Source organism: Ylistrum balloti, unplaced genomic scaffold, assembly GCF_031769215.1.
Source record: "Ylistrum balloti isolate Yb309-2 unplaced genomic scaffold, AGI_CSIRO_Ybal_v1 Utg370742, whole genome shotgun sequence".
In the NCBI taxonomy this organism is placed as follows: Eukaryota; Metazoa; Mollusca; class Bivalvia; order Pectinida; family Pectinidae; genus Ylistrum; species Ylistrum balloti.
Window position 1 is genome coordinate 868,377 of NW_026782437.1, and position 20,883 is coordinate 889,259.

General features: G+C 34.0%; 1 protein-coding gene across 1 annotated transcript; it reads left to right on the forward strand.

Moving 5' to 3' along the window:
- The first annotated feature begins 16,058 nt into the window (after window positions 1-16,058).
- LOC132557944 (transmembrane protein 272-like) lies at window positions 16,059-20,273 on the forward strand. Its single transcript, XM_060222472.1, has 5 exons — window positions 16,059-16,107; window positions 16,630-16,740; window positions 18,034-18,093; window positions 19,071-19,277; window positions 20,083-20,273. The coding sequence occupies exons 1-5, from the start codon at window positions 16,059-16,061 to the stop codon at window positions 20,271-20,273; spliced, it is 618 nt and encodes a 205-aa protein (XP_060078455.1).
- Window positions 20,274-20,883: the final 610 nt, after the last annotated feature.

The following is a 20,883-nucleotide window of genomic DNA, read 5'->3' on the forward strand; positions in this document are numbered from 1 at the left end:
GACATGGCCCAGGTGAAACAAAATAAAAACAGTGATGTGCTGGGGAAACTGACAAAAGAAATTGATATTCTGTTCTTCAACACTGTGATGTCCATTGTAGAATTTACTAGTAGGATTGTCTTTAACGTTGATATGTCATAACTAACATTTAAGTTTATTTGTTTGTATGACAGTTAATACGAAATGCCAATCAATTTATAATCAAATTTAAAGCTCTAAATAACATACTTTACATATTTTATCATAGACCTAACATATCATAAGAACTCAACTTATTGTATTCTATATTTCTCTTGAATATACATCTTTTTGTATATCTAGTTTTAAATAAACTTCATTTTTCAATTTTAATGATGTCCTTTTTGTTTATAATTTTGTGTTGTTTTTTGTGTTGTTTTTTGGTTTATTTTGTTTCTGCGTTAATTCTGAAACCAGTAAAAGTTATTAAAACTGGTCAATTATTATTGCTATGGAGGACAGAGTATTAAAACTATACATATAAATCTAAAATAATACGTTTTTGTATATTAATTACTGATATTTTCTCGTACATATGTACCAAGCCTTTATCGAATCTCCGGAATTTCGATATTTATAAAGTAATGTAAAGCAAATAGCACGAGAATGTAAATCTTCCACATTAGCGACCTAGAAAGATGCTTTCCAGTTTTACGTGGTGAAAGGTTTATTGTCGATGTTACACTTTATCATACATTTTCATTTTGTTTCCGTTACAAAATGTCGTTAAAGAAGTCAGGAATTATGACACTAGAGGATGAGCTTGTACGACGAACACCTCAATACGCATTAGAAGATATATATTTTCATAATACATAAAAGCTAACCAAGGAGATTGTACATGACAACATTTCTACAAATAAATAAATGTAATTATGTTTCTTTTCTCTCGCCACGTTTTTATATTGCATCAATGTAGTATTGGTAAAAAGTTTTTTGAGAAAGCGTTTTTTATTTGAAAGTTCTCAGGTTGTGTGTCGTCTGTAATATACCACTAAGGATCTATTGTGAATATTCACATGTAAAATATCCTGTGATGCATCTTGACTTTTCATATCTATTTCTGTAACTGATTTCAGCATATCTTTATAGCTTGAAACCTTTTCATAAACTCGATTGGTTTATTTCTTTTGGAATAAAATTAACTTTCAGCTTGGAATTGCATTTATAACTGGTATTTACATCTTTATTTTTCGATAAAGTCTCTTCTCTTTAGAGGATAAGAGGATAAACCTCCATTATTTACACTAAATATTATCAATCCATCACCGGTAACTCATTGCTATTATAAGCATATAAAAGTTGATGTTTTACACAGAATGAATACCTTACATTGTGATCTGGGATAAAGAACAAACATACAGGAAAAAAAATGAAAAACATGACAAAAACTAATGCAACTATTTTTAAACTTTAAGTCTACCCCTTCCAATATCTCCAAAACAAGAAGACTCTTTAGCAATAGAGATAGAGCAACAGAAAATGCATATTCCAGTCTCATTTGCATTGCCCAGTTCCAAATAAATCATAATTTGCGAATAGTTTATATTATCAATTCACCTGTTCCTTTAATTGTAATACAAGACTCGTATACTCGCAGCAGAATTACTTGATCCTGTGGTCATTTGTATATACTTGTATGTCCAACAATACATATCGTCCTATAATTACCTACATGTACCTTTAAGTTAAGTTTGTCTACAACATACCAGCACAATCCAATCCCCTTCTTGCAACAATGCTCATCATTGCCTATATATTATATTATAACATTCCAGAGAAAGAATGATGGCCTAATGTATATGCATAGACACAGACAAAAAGTCTTACCTTAATCAATCACCACTCAATACTCGCCACATGTCGAACACCAGAACTAGACATGTAAAGAACAAAGGTTACTAAAATACTTTAGAGATATATAGAGGTGTCATCCACTTAAAACAACCACGGTGTCGTCCCAACATGCATAATACCCAAATTCCCTTATCTAAATATTTTAAATATAAATTATGTAAAAACAATACATGGTATTTAAAACAAACCAAAAGTGAGCACTCACCTTTATTAATTGTTAACATAAACCAACAGTCGGTAGTGGGAAAAGTGAACGCATTCGCTCTGATAGCATCAAACTTCGTGTTTTACAGTGCTATTTGCAGGTTGACCCTTATTACTGGCAGGATAAGACATGGGAATTTAGTAGGCCGAGGACCGGATCCATGATTCTTGGACGGATAAATTTTACCGCTTTGCCGTTTTCTCTATTGTAACGGCCATTTGGATTGGTTGGGTTTGATTTGTGCATTATTCTCTAACTTAATAAGAATCCCCATCTTACATTTTGAAGATGGTGTGATATACCGTGTTTGGAAATTTTAATGTTGCATTTCTTCATGACTATAGCCATCAACGGCAATTGATGCGGTGCAAGAAATAAATTTCAACGTTTTACAGCGTGCGGTATTTACCGCGAAGGGCTTTTACATGTTTTTAATACTTTTTTTATTCGTCAAACTAACTCGCTGCAAATATATTTAAATGTCTTCCTTGTTGCATTGTTTACTGAAACTCGCTGAAATGTAAAACTATTTCAATATAATCAGTGATTATTTAGCACTTATATTACATGTACCATATAACAGACCCTCACTACTTTTGAACTTTTTGGATGTAATCCGATAATATCTGTGATTATCTGGTATATCTATTTTTAGAAATTAACAGTTCACCACAGTACAAAGTAGAATAAATACACGTGCACACTACAGCGTGTCTATTCCCTAAATCATAACACCTGATAATAGACGTAAATATTTTGTTTTTGTTTTTTTCCCCTAAAAATGTCTATACATCATCATTCCAATACTACAGAAATATTTTTATTATGAATGTATTGGGAAATGAGGTAAACTTGGACAATGTAAGAAGTGATTTTCTATTATATAATGATATTGTAAGTGTGCAGCGTTTTAACCACCGGAAGTCGTCAAAAATAATTAACGAAAATTAGCATTGATGGACCAATATCAAAGACCATAAAATTATTTTATTCACAAATGCAAATATATGATTATAGTCGTGGCATATGGTACACTTTTGGCTACGAGGTATTTTTCCAGAAGTTGTGGTCTCTTTAGGTTGTAGACCACGATTGCAATCAATGAATTTAAAATTTATGACTTTCGCGAATCAGAAAGTTTTTCGTTAAACCTAAATAAATGTCTGTTATAGTGAAATTTGATATAACAGTAGTTAATCAATTTAAATCGTAAATGACATCCATCATGTCAGTGCTGATATTCCTGGAACCTCATAAATGAGTACATTTGTATGTTAAAATTGAGCAGGCAGGAAGAACATTACTGCAGCAATATTGAGTCATGTTAGGAGAGTTCTTTTGTGATTCGGTAGTAATTCTCGAAACACATTAGAATCTTATATTAACATATTGGGAGTTGTGCAAAATATTGAAATTTTAGCAGATGACGTGCCACATGTGTCAGTGAATTTAACCTGCTGTATAGCTATTCATGTTGGCAAATGGAGAGAATCTAAATAATGAGTGTTTGTGACTTGTGCTTCAAAATTCGATTTAAACATTTATAGTGAACAAAACAGTTCCTGGTCATTGACCGCATTTGTAGATAGCTATATCCATTATTTATGTATATCAGATGCTCGTTTATGTAATACACTTAATATAATTTGATTAAAGGTTACTGTATCAAATAAAAATACCCAGCGCTAAAAATATCAATAATTTCTATTTTAAGGATAGAATGCTGAGTTATACAGATAAAGTTTCGGATTTTTGTGAATCTCGTCATTTTACATTAGAGTGGCGGCTACGATTGCAGCGAATAATAGTTTGGGACTACCGAATCAAATGCAAATACGTTAAGTTGGATATCATTTACAGTTATAAAATTGTTATATTTAGTTATTATTAGATTTCTGATCTTTATTGAAAAAAAATTTATCAGAAATATTATAAATTCCTCTAATTCCTCAGTTTCGCTGTTGGTATTACGAAGTTTTTTTGAAGAATTTATTTTAAAGTTTAGATCCATTTTTAATATTGAAAAAAGTTTCCTTGGTAAAAAAAAATGATAAAAGAATCCCCCCTAAAACCCGTATTGTAGACTCTCTGACAATGTATGTGGTACATACAACAGGTCGTAAAATAAGAAGGTTGTTATGAGAAAAAAAATGTTAAGCTTATGCACGATGACATGTCCGAGACTGAAACTTTTGTAATGAAGATTATAACTGTATGAATTATGATCAATTTTATCATGGTAAACTATAGATAATATATGCTACTATTCAATTAATCTATATAAAAAGTTAGTATGTATTATTATGTAATTAGTATTTGACCCACTTTTTCCATTCGTACTCTAGTTTATTTGAAGGCGTCATGTCTCGTTCGAAAGGCCGAACTCCTGTTTGTCTTGCGAAAGAGGAATCTTTTTCATCCTATGTAAATGTGATATTTAAAATGTTCAAAAATACAGTTAATGTGTTATAGTTTCCCTCTCAGAGTTACAGAGGTTGCAGAGAGGACTGCCTACAAGCTTTGCTTTAAAAAGAAATGTGTTTGTAGTTAAAATATAGTGGACGACTCTAAATTTCGTGCACAGAATGAATTTTGATTTTAGTGATTTCTGGGTCATCACCTTGACCTACATTTTGATCGGGGTCAGCTTTCTCCTCGGCGGTATTGAACTCATCGTCAACTGCTGTGTTGCCGCTAAATCTAAAGACTGAAGACTAGGATTTCAGATTATATGGAATATTGGAAATAAAGAGCTTTGTTCTGCTGTCGTTCTGTTTTCTTGTCTTATTTCTTTAACATTTTTCAATGAACTGAGATTGGATGTGAAGCAAGATGTCTTCTCCGTTTACTGCCGGAAACTACTGTCATTCGACATTCTACTCCTTCTCCTTCCAGTCCATCAGCCCGATCTACATTTTGAAGGAAGTCAGCTTTAACTTCAGCAGTATCATATTATTTTGGTATTTTGCTTGCGATGCTGAAAACTAAAATCTAGCAACGTAGGTGATATAGAATGTTGGAAGTAAAGAGTCTCGTTCTACAGTCGTTTTCTTGTCTCGTTATTTCGTTATTGTCCAATGAACGGATATTGGATGTGAAGCAAGCTAATTCATAGGACTTTCGATGTGACTAACACATACGGTCGGAGTAGCGGTGCAACAATGTACCAGGTTGGTGAAACAGTTGGGTTATTCATGGACAAATGGGATTCGGAAGAGTAGACTTCTTCTACATCATCAACGTCACCCGCCGTAAATATTGGTCAATCCAGATAAGTAATATCACGCTCTCCAATGGCATACCTGTGCAACAAGAGAACGTTACTTTTATAGGTGGTCGCCATTTTCCTAATAGAAGTGAAGTACAAATTAAAGTTTATCCACGTCCCTAATTGTGTACTTTATTCCACCTAATAACAACATATGCATCATTACATGACAAATGAAAGATATCCTTATCAAATCAAACTTGTCAGACTGACTAAATAGCATACAAATTAGGCAGCTTTATTTAGTCTCCGAATCCCATAATGCCTGGCATCCTGGTAAGAACTTATATCAGCTGAGTAACACACTATGTAAATTCGCTGTAGTACGCAATTGCAACTTCTGCAATGACATGGCGATTTGTAAGTTATTGTTTTAGTTCTACGAGAAAATGCATTATCCATTCTATGATAAAATTTTAATAAAAACTCACCATGTCGCTTCTCCCGTATTACGGCGTACTCTTCGTTTTGTTGATATAGCCTCGTTTTCGATGCATAACTGTTCTAAATAGAGCTTGAGATAGTACTTCTTTTAGGAAAGTATTCTCTTAATCAAGCTGGGCACTCTGTTATGTCATACAGTTACGAAAACAGTCTGAGAGCAATGGCTACTGATGTGGGAAATGTGGTGAAATAAAATGTTTGCTTATATCTCACTAGCTGAGCAGTGGCCACCGTTAATCTTCTGAAATTTTGATTTTAAGAACGCACCACCAAGCATATTATTTATAGTAGCTCTCATACCGTTGTTACTGGGAGAGTTATCTACCTTTAAGTGTGGAGCTCCAAGCCCTGAGGTAAGGAAAGATCACTCACAAGTTACTATGGTCGGGGACAATGTTACACCCAGTTTTACAGACATTTAATGGTAGCAAAAATGAAAAGATATCAGGACTTCAAATGATTATTACATTTGTCTTTTGTATTGAGAATGGAATAAATTTGTTTCCATCTGGACTTAACGAAAATCAAATCAAAACAAGTTACGAAGACCTGGTCAAGTTCTTCAGTACACAACTTAACAAATGATGATGTCGTGTGTTCAAATATTAAGGCATCAACCGACACTGTCACATCAGCCTCTCACCTCGACCTTACAACTCACAACTCGAGCAACAGAAACAGATTTCAATGAAATTTAATTATTCGGGAAGTGATTTTCCGTTTCCATATTTCAACCAGTGCTATTTCTAAATATGTATGTCAAAATTGATTCGGTATTCAAATGCTTGTGCCCGATATCACGATTTTGACAGCTAACCAATAAACATTAATTATTGCACACGGTTTCGAGAGATGCAGGTTGATAAAGACTGTGGCCCTTTTCAGGTCCCCAATATGATCTCATGTTGAAATATTTTATTTCCTTCTATGCTATGAAGCTAGATTCTTTCGACGAACATAAATATGATGGGCGATTTTTAGAACGTGACGTCACCTGCAAGACTGAATATGTCTCTATAAAAAGTAAAATCAAAATTTGAAATCGTGACCAATTTTTAGCAACATGTACATCGTAGTACGAAAACACTTAAAGTGAGTTCACTCTCGCAGAAGCCTATATAACATAACATACGTCGGAGATAGAATGTGGTTATGTATCCAGAGGACAGAAAATGACAAATATCAACAACAAAAGATATAGGAAATGACGTAATGGCAGGATTTTTATTGTTGGTACTTACAACATCCAGACATTGGTCTATTACGGTAATGAAAACGTCGACGGGGCCCGTACCATGTCACATAGTCCTAGATATGATTCATACCCAATTCATGTAGATAAATATACATTTTCAAAGTGAAAAAACCAGAAGGCTAATATCAAACATCATAAGTGAAAAATAGTAGAAAAATACTTCCATTAAACGCAGTTTAAAAATAACTTACGCTTCTTTAGAATCATATATTGCATGCTTAATAAATATATATGTGACATGCGATAGACATATATATTCTGTATAATCAGTATCTCCGGGGTGAAAACGTGCCCGACTTAATAAATAACATTATCAGTACACATTTGTAACATGCGAGGATTACCAGGAAGGATATATTACTTAAAGAAAAATTAGAATGTTCAAGAGAAATCAAAGGTTCAAGTGTCCTTTTAGACAGGTAACGGAGTAGATAAGTCACACAAGCGAAAAACACAATATCTGTCATTGTATTAATATAAACAATGCGAATATAACAGAATGCCGGATGGAAGCGTTTGGTAAATCGGATTTTATCAAGGTTCCACATGTATATTTCAATCTATTAACGCTTGTTTTATCGTGTTAAGTTTGAACTAAAATTCCGTTTAATATGTCGACAATTTCTGTTTATCGAAATTCCGTTTAATATGTCGACAATTTCTGTTTATCGAAATCCCGTTTAATATGTCGACGATTTTTTTCATTCCATAGTACCGCATACAGTTCTCTGCTGCAGGTATCACTTTGTGTCGATTCCCTTCACCTTTAAAACGACAATTCGGACAGGTAAAACCATTTCAGACAATGTTTTTCTGGTCTACATACTCTCATCGACCTGCTAGAAACGATCCGTGATCGAGTGTAATGAAAAAGGTGTGTAAATCTGAATTTTGGCCTCCGGAAGGGACAGGGGCGCTTATAGGGACATAGATGGTTATTAGATCGAATCAGGTAGTCAATTTATGTGAACAGATTGATTACTCTTTATATAAAACCCTCCACTTCCATTTCAAAACGATTAAATAAGCTGACACTAAGTGAGTAAATCTGAACGTAGACATCCGACAAATAGGGGAGGACGCTCATAGAAGTTATAGGTAATTACTGGGTCGAATACGGTCTTATATATGTGAAAAGTTCGATTACTCTTTCTATAAACCCGTCCATCTACATCATAAAGCCAGTAAGTAAGCTGATGTCATAACTAATGAGATAAGATACCGTTTTACGTTTTGGTGTTTTTTTCATACCTTTATATCTCCAGTATATAATATAACCAACAGAACGCTCACTTACAGACTGATACGTAGATCAAATATGTGTCTGTAGCAAGTGCAAATCAGTCAAAAAGGATTTGTTAATATTTAATCTTATCAAGTGATATGCACATGTCAGCACGACGGAAAAAAACAGCAGATAGATTAAGAAATGTATACCTGGCTGTGACCTGATACTTTCCACATGGTATACCATACCAGACGAATGAAATGTTGAGAACAACGCAGTTATTCATAGTCATCCTGTAACTCTCCAAACATAAGGAATCTGTGTATTTTGTTAGGAACAATATCGAGTGCACTTCGATATGTAAACTGCGTGTTCTTGAAAAGTTGAGATATTTCATCAAGAAATGGAAAGTTCACGACAAGGGAAAAATCTTACTTATTATAATTTATTGTGAATTCGTATCAGAATTACCTATGTTTGATTTGTCACCACTACAATCTGTTGTTGGCATTGCTCAGTAATGATAATGTAGATTAGCTCTTTCAAAATTACATCTGTGATATTTATTACAAAAACAGAAACGAGCACTCAAACGTAGATGTTTGGGTAGGTATTCCATGTAGTTTGTTCTTGTGAGTTGACGATGAGATGTATCTTATCATTGAATTGATTTTTGATGTATTGTTTAACACAAAGGTTAACTAATTTTTTGACACTCTGCCAAACAGGCAGGGTGAGGAACTTGCACCTGGTTCTCCTTTGCATGATCGTGACCAGTTCAGAGTCACTTATTCCACTTATTAAATACTTAACTAAGACCATTATAGCCTCTAACGATCCAAATAACATTCATGTAGGTTGAATTTATGTCCTAATATTTCATTGGAATTTGAAATGTTGATCAAAAATTTCTTCTTCAAGCCCAGAAAACTAATTAAGAAACACATTATTATTCCGTGACTAGGATCTAACATTATTGCTCTTGAGCACAGGTCCTCATTACACTGTTCCAACACAGAGCTCGTAAACTTAACATAACGCTTTCGTTTCTCACACTGTTACTGTAGCAGAAACTGCAATATAAATCCAGATTTGAGGATTGCACATTTTGAATGTTGATTTCCAGAGAGTAGAGTGGATGGAAATGCGTTTCCCGTTGGTTTGTTGTACAATTTAAATGAAAATTGACGCTTTTGACGGATGTGGTCTGTTGAAACATACGTATCATAATTACCAATGTTTGATTTGTCTCCGCTGCAAGCTGTTGTTGGTTCTACTCAGAAATAAAAAAAAAAGAAAACATGACCTCTTTCAAAATTACATCCATGTTTCGATAGGTATTCCATATATTTTGTTGTTGTGAATTGACGATGAGATGTATCTTATCATTGTATTGATATTTTGATGTGTTGTTTGACACTAAGGCGAATTAATTTCTTGTCACTCTGCCAAACAGGCAGGGTAAAGAACTTGTACTTATTTCTCCTTTGCACGATTGTAAAAAAAAATTTCACTTTTGCCGTAACATTTATTTTGTTCCTTTGTTATGTCTCCTTTGACACTGTGTCACGTTTGGTCTATAGCAGCACCTTCGCCCTTGTTAGGAAGACATATACTTATGTTCCATTGTGGAGACGTTTCAGAGTCTATAAAAAATGTAGTACTCCCCGCTTAATACTAAGCATTGTGGTAGTGAAACGAATGATTCGCTCGTTATCAGTTATATGAGGCAGCGTGGGATGTTATGTTTTGTGCCTTAAAGAATATACTTAGAATGGTACTAGAAAGTCAACTTCAGTTCCCCAATATCACAATGAGGCTTACATGGAGATATAGCAGTCTGCAACTGTTAACAGGAAGTTGTACAATATAAAGCCAAATAATTTTGTAATATGTGACGCATATTTCATTTCATCTTCAGAACGTAATACAAACTGCCATTGTTAGCCTACGATGCTGTAACATGGAACTATGTATTGGAGACGGGGACCTTTATATAATTGTTGTGAACGTGAACCTGTTTATAGCGCTGACCCTAGAAGGGCAAAGACATTGATATAACAATATGTTTCTGACATAAAAGCCATATGTGATTTCAGGCACAGAAACTGTATTATTTATTTAACAAAACCTCGTGCTCTTTTAATTTAATTTTGTTTCTGTGAGTAGTTTGAGGCAACGCATTTCACTTAATTAATACCCAAATAAAGACCGTTATAGACTCTAACAATCCGAAATGTCATTCATGTAGGTTGACTTTATGTCCTAATATTTTATTAGAAATTGAAACGTAGATAAAAAAATCTTCTTCAAGCACATTAAACTAATTACGAAATACGTCATTATTTCGTGATCAGGACCTAGCATTATTGCTCTTTAGCATTGGTCCTCATTACACTGTTCCAACACAGAGCTCGTAAACTGAACGTTACGCTGTCGTTTCTCACCCTTTACTATAGCGGAATGCAAAATGCAATACCAATCCAGATTTGAGGATTATAGATTAAAAATTTGGGTCTTCGGGGAGTAGAATGGATGGGTTTAGTTTGAACTCCTTTCATTAGAATCGTTAAAATATAGGTAAACTACAGAAGCAATATGAAACGGATATTGGCAGGAGCTAGCCGTTTTTGAGTAAAATGAAGAGTTTGTGATGAAATGAGGAAAAGCATTTAGTGTGTATCACATAATCAATTACGTAACAAATATTGCGAAAAATTTACTATTCCACGTCAAGCTTGAAGTTATGTCGACTCTACATATTTTGTAAAAGAATGTGCAGCTTGAAATCTAAAGTGAAAAAAGCACAGGTCAGCTTTAATCGATTATTCTGTTAAATTAGCACTTACATGACCTGTATGTTATTGTGCCTCAAGATAAGACGTCCAATAACTTGATTATTGTCTACAAACATTATTACATTTCCTGTTTACAAAAAGAACAGGGGTTTGTTTGATAATGAAGGAAACCCCAACTTTACATTATGCAATCTGTCATAAGACGAAATTATGACTAACCATGCTTCGTTATTACAAAAAATTAGATTGCTTGTTATTGTTAAGGATACGGACCTCCTCTATTAATATTGGATCCCCAAACCCCAGAAGAATCTGTTTAAACCAAGTCTTTGTCAAAACTACTAACCACCATTCTAATTAATACCAAATCCGGGTTACAGTCTTATTGTGATGCTGATTTCTCATGAAGTGGAATTAATAGTATGTGGATAATGAAGAGCTCCAACGATCATTTGGCTAATCTTCAACATCCTCCTCTACATAACGTTTATGTTATAAGAACATTTTATTTTTCACTCTGTACACCAAGATGTCCTATTCTTAACCTTAAGTAACGCCTTCGTTCTCTTGTTATGAGAGCTTTCTTCCTCAAGGCAGTAAAACGGCGGTTTTGTTGTGGACCAAATGGAAGCGTATGTCGTGAAAAACAGTCCAAATCATGGAAGAAATATACGGAGGACGAAATCATCAAAATGATCGAGTTTCTGTTTGACAACATCAATATCGAGTTTGGTGGTAAGATCCTCCAACAGACTATTGGCGTACCAATGGGAACCAAGTGCGCTCCTCTGTTATCTGAATTGTTTTTTGATTTCATACGAGGCTGAATTTAATGTTAAACTTATCAAAACAGGCCGTATATAAAGACCTTGCATATTCGTTTAATTACACTTTCAGATATATTGATGACGTATTGTATTTCTATAACAAGAAATTTATTGACCACGTCTATCGTATGTACACCGCAGAATTGGAAATCAAAGACACGGTAAACTATTCTACATTAGACATTTATTATTTCCATATCCTACAACCAAATCAACATGGCCAACTTTCCTACAACCCTTGTATGAACAAAAACAAATCAGCTTAGTTATCTGATTTAAAAAAAACAAGACTTCTATGACAAATGTTACAACAACAAAAACAACACAGCTTAATAACACATATATCCTTTAAGACACTTGAACAACAGGTTTTTTCATAAAAGGAAAACGTTTACAGCAATTTGAAGTTATTCTTGTCCTTTCAGATATTGAAAACTATTTCCTCAGTGTTTAAAATCCAGCAATTTTGTACCGATTACAACCTAATGATTGTTTTCCTAGAAACTGAGTGAACAAAAACATTTAGGCCACTTGTAAGAACACTCAATTAGTTATTATCAGTGGTCCCTTCCCTCCAGCAACGTTCATAAAGATGTCTTGAGTGTTTTCAGTTAATATTAACGAACAAAGGCTCTATTTAAACTTGTATGATGCAAGATTTCTACTTATCAGGAAATACTTTATATAAGAGGAAATTACAGGACTCCGACTGCTCTCGACGTTAGAATGTGTATTAGATTTCTATTTCATGTAAAACGATATACATTTGAATTTTTCGATTTTCATCAATTGTTATCGCCGTATATCTCATATTGACTAACTACCAAACAATGCAATGGCAATGTCCTATAAAATGGGTCCATCCCTTGACTTTCATTATGATGTGTGATCATTTTGTTGTGCAAAAAAAAAAAAAAAAAAACTAAAAAGGTGATATCATCATTTCTTAAAAAAGTATCAATATGTCAAAACATCAATTAATTCAGAGAAAATAAAAAGAAAGGAGGGGAAAGATCCTACTTAAACAGAACCATTAAAAATCATACATCGGCGGATGGGAAGATCCCTCCCGAATATGTTGTTAGTGCATCGGTGTCATGACGCAGTGTCAATCATCTATCCGTCGTCTGTCATCCGTCCGAAATTTCATTCAGGAAATCGCTGCTAGTCATAAACAATAAAGTGGTTTCCACCCTAATTTTATTCCAAGCATTCTTTGGGAAAGAAACCAGTTTTGAATTAAAAGCGTGTCTTAGCCCCCTGCCCAGGTGGCATCAGTGGTGAGACCTAAAAGGAAAAATATTGCACAGTTTTTAAAGTGCTCCTTCTTTTGTAGATATGACACGATTTTGTCAAAGATTTGGTCTTTAAAACCCGTTAGTAAATGGAATACATATTCGTATGAACGGTGGATCTGACCATCAAAAGGGCAAGGACTAGCACCTCGGGAAATGAGAGTGCATAATAAGCGTTTTATGAATCAAATCATGTAGGAATAACAGGATTCTATGGTGATTTGTTCGACGCATCCTTAGTAAAGACCACTCAATAGTATATGTACGTGTGGTCTGACTCCTTGGCGTAGAGGGGAGTGGTTCAATAGGGAAAATAGAGAATCGCTTTAAAATCCTTGCTCTGTTGGGATGTAGAAAATTTGACCAAATTTTGTCAGCTGCATCTTTGGTAAGTGGTAACCCGTAGTGAATAGGGCTTGGTCTAAAAGAAAATATATAACAAATTCTTCAATATTCACTTTGTTCTGCAGTCCAGATTTGCAATGAAGCATGCTTTGATGAGGTAGACTCACTGGTTTCTACCTGAAACTCTCCCTCTGCGAAGCCGTGGGACGCGGCGCAGTTGTTCTGACCCTGCAGCCTCCTCCACCCTTTGAGCCCAGGGAAGGAACCAAATTCATATAGATCATATAGAAGCTGCCTTGACTAATACTCCCTCCTTGTCAGTGGGTAAGTATTCTGTCTCTTTCATATTGATAAAGAGTACTGGTTCTTTAATGGAAAAGCAGTCCACAAGGCAACTGAATTAAAAACATAGAATCAACACATATCATGATAAAATTTCAAAAGTAATAGTGTTCTGAAATGAAAATATCGAGAAGAATTGTTATTCATTAGAATTATATCACCATTCAAGTTTTCGTTCATTCTGAAGGTTTCAGAATTCATTATTATTTTTGGTATCATACAGGTACAAAAAACGTCTAAAAATGCAAAAAAAATATCCTTTTTTCATGTTAACAATGCATTTATTGAAAATTTGTTGCGTAAAATGAAAGTGCAACAACTGAATAGGATAGCTGAAATTCAAGTATCCTAATATAGAATGTGGTCACTTTACTTTAAGTGTTCTCTCTAACACATGCCGCAACGCATGTGAGGTATATAGGACAACGTAATAACTTTACTGTCGGTATAAAAGCGACATTTATCACGACTATACGGTAAGTTATCCTTCTTAAATCTGTGTTTTGGTGCCAGTTTTTTGTGTATATAGCATTAATTTATAAGAGAAATATATACATTGTTGATATTGTTTTAGTCTACTGTTCTGGTGTTATTAATTTTTTCAGTAATTGACTGGACATATTTTAATTGTGATTTAGCCTGTCGAAATATGAATTTTGAATAATTCAGCATAACTCTAATCAAATATTACGTTTGACGTAAATTCACATTTTGTAAGATATTATTAATCTATTTTCTTTATCTAGATATGAATCAGTGTTCATTCTGAACATAGTTTTCGACTAGATGACTTAACATTGTACCAACATATAAACCACATGTTTCATGATGAATATGGATTAAGCTTTATATAAAGACCAGTAATCGGTGGTATTACTTCATCAAAGTGAAAGTTCTATATATATATATATTACTTATCCCACTTGCCCTACAAATTGTACTTAAACTTTGATTCTTCATTTACCAATAATGAACTATGCAGCTCATTCAAAATTACAATTGTTATTTGACTTGGTCATAATTTAGTTCACAAAGGCTGGTTTCACTCAGATCTCAATTTGTAGCCAGGAGTGTTTCTCCCCCAAAAGGAATTTCAAAACTAGATTCTTTAAACACTCCGAAGTAAAGAATTGTTATTTTATAAATTAAGAAACGTAGTGAGCTAATTTTACCATATCTTGTTTCGGTACTTGATCATTTAAAACATATCTAATCAAATTATCATGTACTGTTGAATGTCTTATAGCCTATTGACCAGTACAGAGTATCTCATTGATTCTGTCCTAGAATGTTGAAGATATTGATTTTATCTTTCATCGAAAATAAATTAATCTGTTTCGATAAGTTTTGTAAGTTTTGATATTCTGGTACTTTTTCAATATCGACAGTAATATAGCATATGATATTATAGAATGATTACTCTCCAGCGACATTAGAGTGATCAAATATTTATGTTCTTTCTGTGAATGAAAACGGTTTGTTAGGAGGGTTGCGCCATTTCCTGTGTGATAAATAAAATTAACATATATTTATAATGTATAAAGTCTACACAGACCATTCAACTTCCTTTTATTAAGATGGCAGAGGAAACAAATCATGCCAACCAGTCAAAACGGCAACTATAAAAAAGGGAAACAATATTCTGGCCAATCAAATTAGAGAATACAACAATAAAAATACAACAAAAAGTACCCCCAATTGAAAATCAAAGATTAATTGAAGAAACATGTTTTCGCATTAGTGAAGATCAAAACTTAGAAAACCAGATCACCACAACTATCAAATTACATAAGTTAACATAAGAAAAAAACCCAATAAAGATAGATGAGATCGATGACAGGAAAACATAATTAGATACCAATAAAAATTATAACAACACAATACCTTAATACATTAGATAGGTTGGTTTAGGCGATTTTTCGTTAACTCTTTAATCCGCACTTTTGACAGGGTTTGTATTTCTTATCCATCATGATACTAAAAATAACACGAAATCCTCAACATCCTAACAGAATCATAATCCAATCTTATATTCAATAAAACAAAATATGAACTGAGGGAAGATGTATATGGAGACAAGGACAATGAAAAATAGGACCAGGCGTTCGGGAAGAGTAAGCTTTTGTTTTTTTCACTAGCATTCCGGTCGCCGTACAATAACGAGAGGAAAGTCAAGATGAATGAGTCGCCCGCATCGATCTCAAGCAGGGATGTGGAGAGAAATGGTAAGGTGTGTGTGTGTGTGTGTGTGTGTGTGTGTGTGTGAGAGAGAGAGAGAGAGAGAGAGAGAGAGAGAGAGAGAGAGAGAGAGAGAGAGAGAGAGAGAGAGAGAGATGCACAAAAATAATTAATATTAATACTTAGCAAAACAATGAATAAAACTGCACCATACTGCAATTAAAATATCTTATTCCGAATAATAAATTCAGCTGCAACATTTAGCTTCTGAACGGCGCTTGCAATGTTGAAATCTAGGAGAACTATCGAAGCTAAATTCGAACAAATGTGACTATGTATACAGGAAGGCGCAATAATGCAATATTTTGATTGATTCTGCTCTATCCACTTATCGCATAACGTGAACTATTAAAGTATAGACAATGTACTAGATGTGTTATATCGTACAAAAAGCACTTTCATTTAGTACAAATCCTCAATAGGAAACTGAACAACAATGTCTGCCAAACGGATATCCTTATTAACATCCATAGTACTGATATTGGTGTAATGTTATTCCTCCTTTATAGCCAGTCCGCCGACTTATGATTCCTTATATGGAAAGCTAAAAGCTGCAAGTGAGGGCTCGAAAGGAAAAGTCGACTTCGCCAAGACGTCTATTGGCATTATATGCGGCTCACGTATGTATTCGCTTGTTTGTAATATGTTTATACTCTGATAGATACAATGATAATAATCAGAGAAAGCATTAACCGGTGATAATGTTGACTGGACTGATGCTCCGATATTGACCACTAGGTCCTCGTTAATTAAGATGAATTCATTAATTTGAAATCTAATACACTGTAAAAACCTCTCTTTGCATTCTGTCATATTGATATGCTCACTAACACTAACCGAACCGACGTAATATAACACCTACATGTCATGAGTGATATACATGTATGACTTCCTGTACCATGAGTGATATACATGTATGACCTCCTGTATCATGGGTGATATACATGTATGACTTCCTGTATCATGAGTGATATACATGCATGACTTCCTGTATCATGAATGATATACATGTATGACCTCCTGTATCATGGGTGATATACATGTATGACTTCCTGTATCATGAGTGATATACATGTATGACTTCTTTTACCATGGGTGATATACATGTATGGCTTCCTGTACCATGAATGATATACATGTATGACTTCCTGTATCATGAATGATATAAATGTATGACTTCCTGTACCATGAATGATATACATGCATGACTTCCTGTATCATGAGTGATATACATGTATGACTTCCTGTACCATGGGTGATATACATGTATGACTTCCCTGTATCATGAGTGATATACATGTATGACCTCCTGTATCATGGGTGATATACATGTATGGCTTCCTGTATCATGAGTGATATACATGTATGACTTCCTGTACCATGAGTGATAAACATGTATGACTTCCTGTACCATGAATGATATACATGTATGACTTCCTGTATCATGAGTGATATACATGTATGACCTCCTGTATCATGGGTGATATACATGTATGACTTCCTGTATCATGAGTGATTTACATGTATGACTTCCTGTATCATGAATGATAAACATGTATGATTTCCAGTACCATGAATGATATACATGTATGACTTCCTGTATCATGAGTGATATACATGTATGACTTCCTGTACCATGGATGATATACATGTATGACTTCCTGTATCATGAGTGATATACATGTATGACTTCTTTTACCATGGGTGATATACATGTATGACCTACTGTATCATGGGTGATATACATGTATGACTTCCTGTATCATGAATGATATACACGTATGACCTCCTGTATCATGGGTGATATACATGTATGACCTCCTGTATCATGGGTGATATACATGTATGACTTCCTGTATCATGAGTGATATACATGTATGACTTCCTGTATCATGACTGATTTCTTGTTACAGTTTTATTCCTGATATGCATCGTAATTTCGTTGGCTTTCCCACTAGCAAAGATAGCAATAGGTGAGGGCCCTTTTTTCTATCGAATTTTTTTGATGATTCTCTTTACCAGGTTACATTCCCACGAAGTAAGTAAACTTTCCTAGGTCCTCATCATTATAACACGAAAATGGCCACCTGTCTACTCATAGTTTTTCATCCTTTAGCGAGCAATACGTTGATTTTTACTCATTCATTGTTTTTTCTTCGGTTGGTACTCCCTGTGAAGTTAATCCTGATTTCTGAAAATTGAAAATAATCATCTGTCAAATGTCTAATTACCAAAACATCCTTGTAGTGATTTTTGTTTTACATTTTTCTGATCACACTTACCAGAATGCTAGGTTGCTATTACCATATAATCTTGTTTGATTTTCCCTTTTAAAGAAAAAAACCAGAAGACATTGTCATTATTCCAAATTATTTGAATGGTGAATTTAACAACTTACATTTTTGTAGTTTGAGATGCGGAAATGGCACTAGGGAAAATTTTAAAGCCTTCACTAGATTTTCCTTTGTTTTTTCCTCGGAAATAAAATTAATACATATTTCTTGCAGAACATCATCCTACCAATATATTATATGACATGAGCCACAACAAAACACTTCTCATCGTTACAAGTAATCAACTTGCCTTATCTCCAAATGAAACTTACTACTTAAAACCTGAAGTAATGTGTTGTTCTGAAAAAAAGATTTTAATACCTGGCAACCGTTAAGAGTGAAATTATATTCATTTTCGTTCTGCAGTTTGATGGTATCTAAATATGAATGGCAAGCTGGTAACGAGAGGTATCTCTGTAGTAGTTTACGTTCCTTCCTGTCCATGTGTGATAAGACTAGTAAACCATTGAATCACTTTTTTTTGTTTTTGTTTTTTTTTTGGCGAATCGCATTTCCACCCCAGGTGAAATCCACTGAAATTTAAAAAAAATTCGACTTTATGGTTTTCTTATCACACTTTGTTCATTTATCTCTCTTCTAATTACTTTCCCTGAAAGGTTCGCTCTACTTTTACGACTGTCCAGCCCAACGTCTCATTCCTATCTACCTGATAGTGGCAGGCGTATTCGGCACCCTGAAAGGAATTGAACTGATAGGACAGAATGTTGAATCAAGAAAGGATCAATCTAACAGAGCAGATGAGAATCCAACTAATCCCGCTGACGGCATCCTTAATCTGTTCTTGCTGGCATGGTTTATTTGTGGTGGGTTATCGACCTTTGCTAATCTGTGCTATTTTCCAATTCTCGAATAGGGGTTTCTGCACCAGATTTAATATTTCTGTTAATATTTAACTCTTATAAAATCTTATCAAACAAGTCTATTTTTGTCATAAACTGATTTTGCCAATAGTGTCGAATCCCAGTCACTCATTTATAATGAAATATCATTATTTACAAATATTTTCATTGATTTCGAACCGAGAAATTCTGTTCTGGGTCTATTAATCAATCTAGGTTTACTTGTAGTTATAATGGACCCAATAGCTATTCAACAATATACCTCTTTAAGTGACCAGTTACTTTATTTATTGATCTCCTAGTTTAATTTGTTTGAAAGAAAACTTGCTGGTTTTGTATATTTCATTTCATCAAGGTGGTATACAAGTGTATGTATTCAGAAATGAAACTGAAACCGATATACCATGACATAAGCAAGTATTAATATACAAATTTCCAAATTTCTCATCTATTGTATCTATGAATGACATATTTATATTTACCAAGAGATATTTTAGAGTTGATTTTATGGAGCTAAACTAATAATAATCCAATATTAGCATACAGTTCATAATTAAATAATATTTTCATTAAACTTGTGGCCGACTTTTCTAAATCCAACCTTTATTCCACAAAATTACACATAGGGACATTGTTTGCAATGTTAAAATTGTATGTAATCAGGTATCAAAGGAAGGCATCTGATATTTTTTTCAATATGTCAACTTCTCGTTTTAGAATAAGGAATTTATTTTCATTTTGTGACGTGTGAAATTTATTGTTTTCCTAGGAAATGTCTGGGTATACGGACTGAAGGATGAATGGGTGTCTTCTCCGTCCACTGCCGGAAACTACTGCAATCCGACACTCTTCTACTTCTCCTTCTGGTCCATCACCTTGATCTATATTTCATTCGGGATTGTCTGTCTCTTCAGCTGTATCGGGTTAATCGTTATCAACTGTGTCGCCAACAAAAACTAACATTCCAGATGATATTGGCTGTAGAAAGTAAAGATCCTCGTTCTGCTGTTGTTTTCTAGCCTCTATATCTCTGCTAATGCCTTCCAGAGAACGGAACTGGGATTTTGACTGGTACAATTGGATATCAGGTGAAGAGTCATTATATACCTTCTACGTTCAATCCTGTCCAAAATATGAATACTGTTGTTAACTAATTACGAGTTATTTCATGTCAAACACGCTATTTCTTTTCTCGGTCAACGTTACACCTTTAAACTGAAATCCAATAAATATTTTAAACAATGTTTTTTTAAGATACCTATGTGTCTTTTTTTGTAAGATACCTATGTGTTTTGTTAAAATCATAGGATGTTATACGATAATGGGGAAAGGAATCAACAGACATGAAGTCGAGTTCAGTTCCCCGTTTCAGGTATATGTAATCACACATTTAGCAATACAAATGTCCTTACTTTCTATATTGAAATACAATAAAGGTATTTTTGTCACCGAAGGACCCACCAGAATTTGAAATCAAAGATACGACAGACTCTTCAATATCAGTTGCTTATTTCGATCTTTTCCTGAGTGCGTGTTGTCTGCAATATACATATGAAATATAAAGATATGC